The 1,201-nt window shown below is 39.9% G+C and overlaps 1 protein-coding gene across 1 annotated transcript; it reads left to right on the forward strand.

Annotated features, from left to right (window-relative positions):
- Window positions 1–360: 360 nt before the first annotated feature.
- On the forward strand, window positions 361–1,193 carry LOC121966909 (cyclin-Y-like; the record flags this gene model as incomplete). The annotated part of the gene is made up of 2 exons (XM_042516978.1): window positions 361–527; window positions 1,100–1,193. Coding segments are annotated over 2 exons (261 nt in total), but the record flags the coding sequence as incomplete, so codon positions are not given.
- Between the last annotated feature and the right edge of the window lie 8 nt (window positions 1,194–1,201).

Here is a 1,201-nt window from a genome sequence, read left to right on the forward strand (position 1 = left end):
GTAATCACACACAGTTTCTGTTTGGGCTGCGGGGGAGAGTGCACCCTGATGTGTTGAGACAAGCCAGGGATGTGTGTAAATTGGTGATGAGACTGTGCAGCCCAAATGTCGTCTGTGGGTCTCAGAGAGTGATGAATGCAGGATGTCATACAGGAAAGAGAGGACGTACACCTCCTGACACCGCTGAGCAGAGCGAGGAACGTAAATGAGTTAGACACATTGAGAATTTGTTAGACTTTTAATTATTGTTTTTAGCTTTTTGTCCTAAAAACATGTCCTTTTTCCTCTCTTTGAATTGTTTTCTTCAGCTTTTCTCTCATGCCCAGTTTTAAGTGTTGCTTTCTCTGCGATGTGGCGCAGGTCTACCTGGAGAGGCTCCTGACCTACGCAGAGATTGACATCTGTCCTGGTAACTGGAAGAGGATTGTCCTGGGTGCTATCTTGCTGGCCTCAAAAGTCTGGGATGACCAGGCCGTCTGGAACGTTGACTACTGCCAGATCCTGAAGGATATCACCGTGGAGGACATGTGAGTTTATTTATTTGAACCCTTTGAAAATTGGCTTTATTTATGTCAAAAACGTGGGAAGAAAGCAATGAGTAATGGGAGAAGAAATAAACCAAAAAACAGCAAGAAATTAGTAAAAAAGCACAAGAAAATTACCAGAAAATTTGTTAAAAAAACAAAGAAAAAAAGTTTTAAAAAAGGAAGAAATAACCCAGAAAAAGTGCTGAAGCAGCATTTTCCCCTAACTTCATAAAAATAATTTTCTAAATCTGCTAATTTCTTGCAATTTGTTGAACATTTCTTACCAAGTTGCTCTTTGTCTTTTTATCCATGTTAAAAAAAGAAATTACACAAATTTGCTCAGACTTCAAAGGTTTAAATACTTATGAAAGGCATCAAGAAAAGTGATGTCGCTCCAGGTTTCAAAAGGTGAAGAAACACAGCTGGTCTTATATTCAGGACTTTGTTTAAGAATTAAGATTAATTCTTGGATAAGGTTGAAAATGAAAGGTGCTGACTTGTATTAGTATGCATTTTCCATATTGTGCGTATCGATTTCATGAATGAACCTCCAGCTTGTTACTCTCAAACAGGAATGAGCTGGAGCGGCAGTTTCTGGAGCTGCTGCAGTTCAACATCAACGTGCCGTCCAGCGTCTACGCCAAGTATTACTTTGACCTGCGGTCACTTTCAGA

Source organism: Plectropomus leopardus, unplaced genomic scaffold (assembly GCF_008729295.1).
Source record: "Plectropomus leopardus isolate mb unplaced genomic scaffold, YSFRI_Pleo_2.0 unplaced_scaffold26287, whole genome shotgun sequence".
NCBI classification, from domain to species: Eukaryota; Metazoa; Chordata; class Actinopteri; order Perciformes; family Serranidae; genus Plectropomus; species Plectropomus leopardus.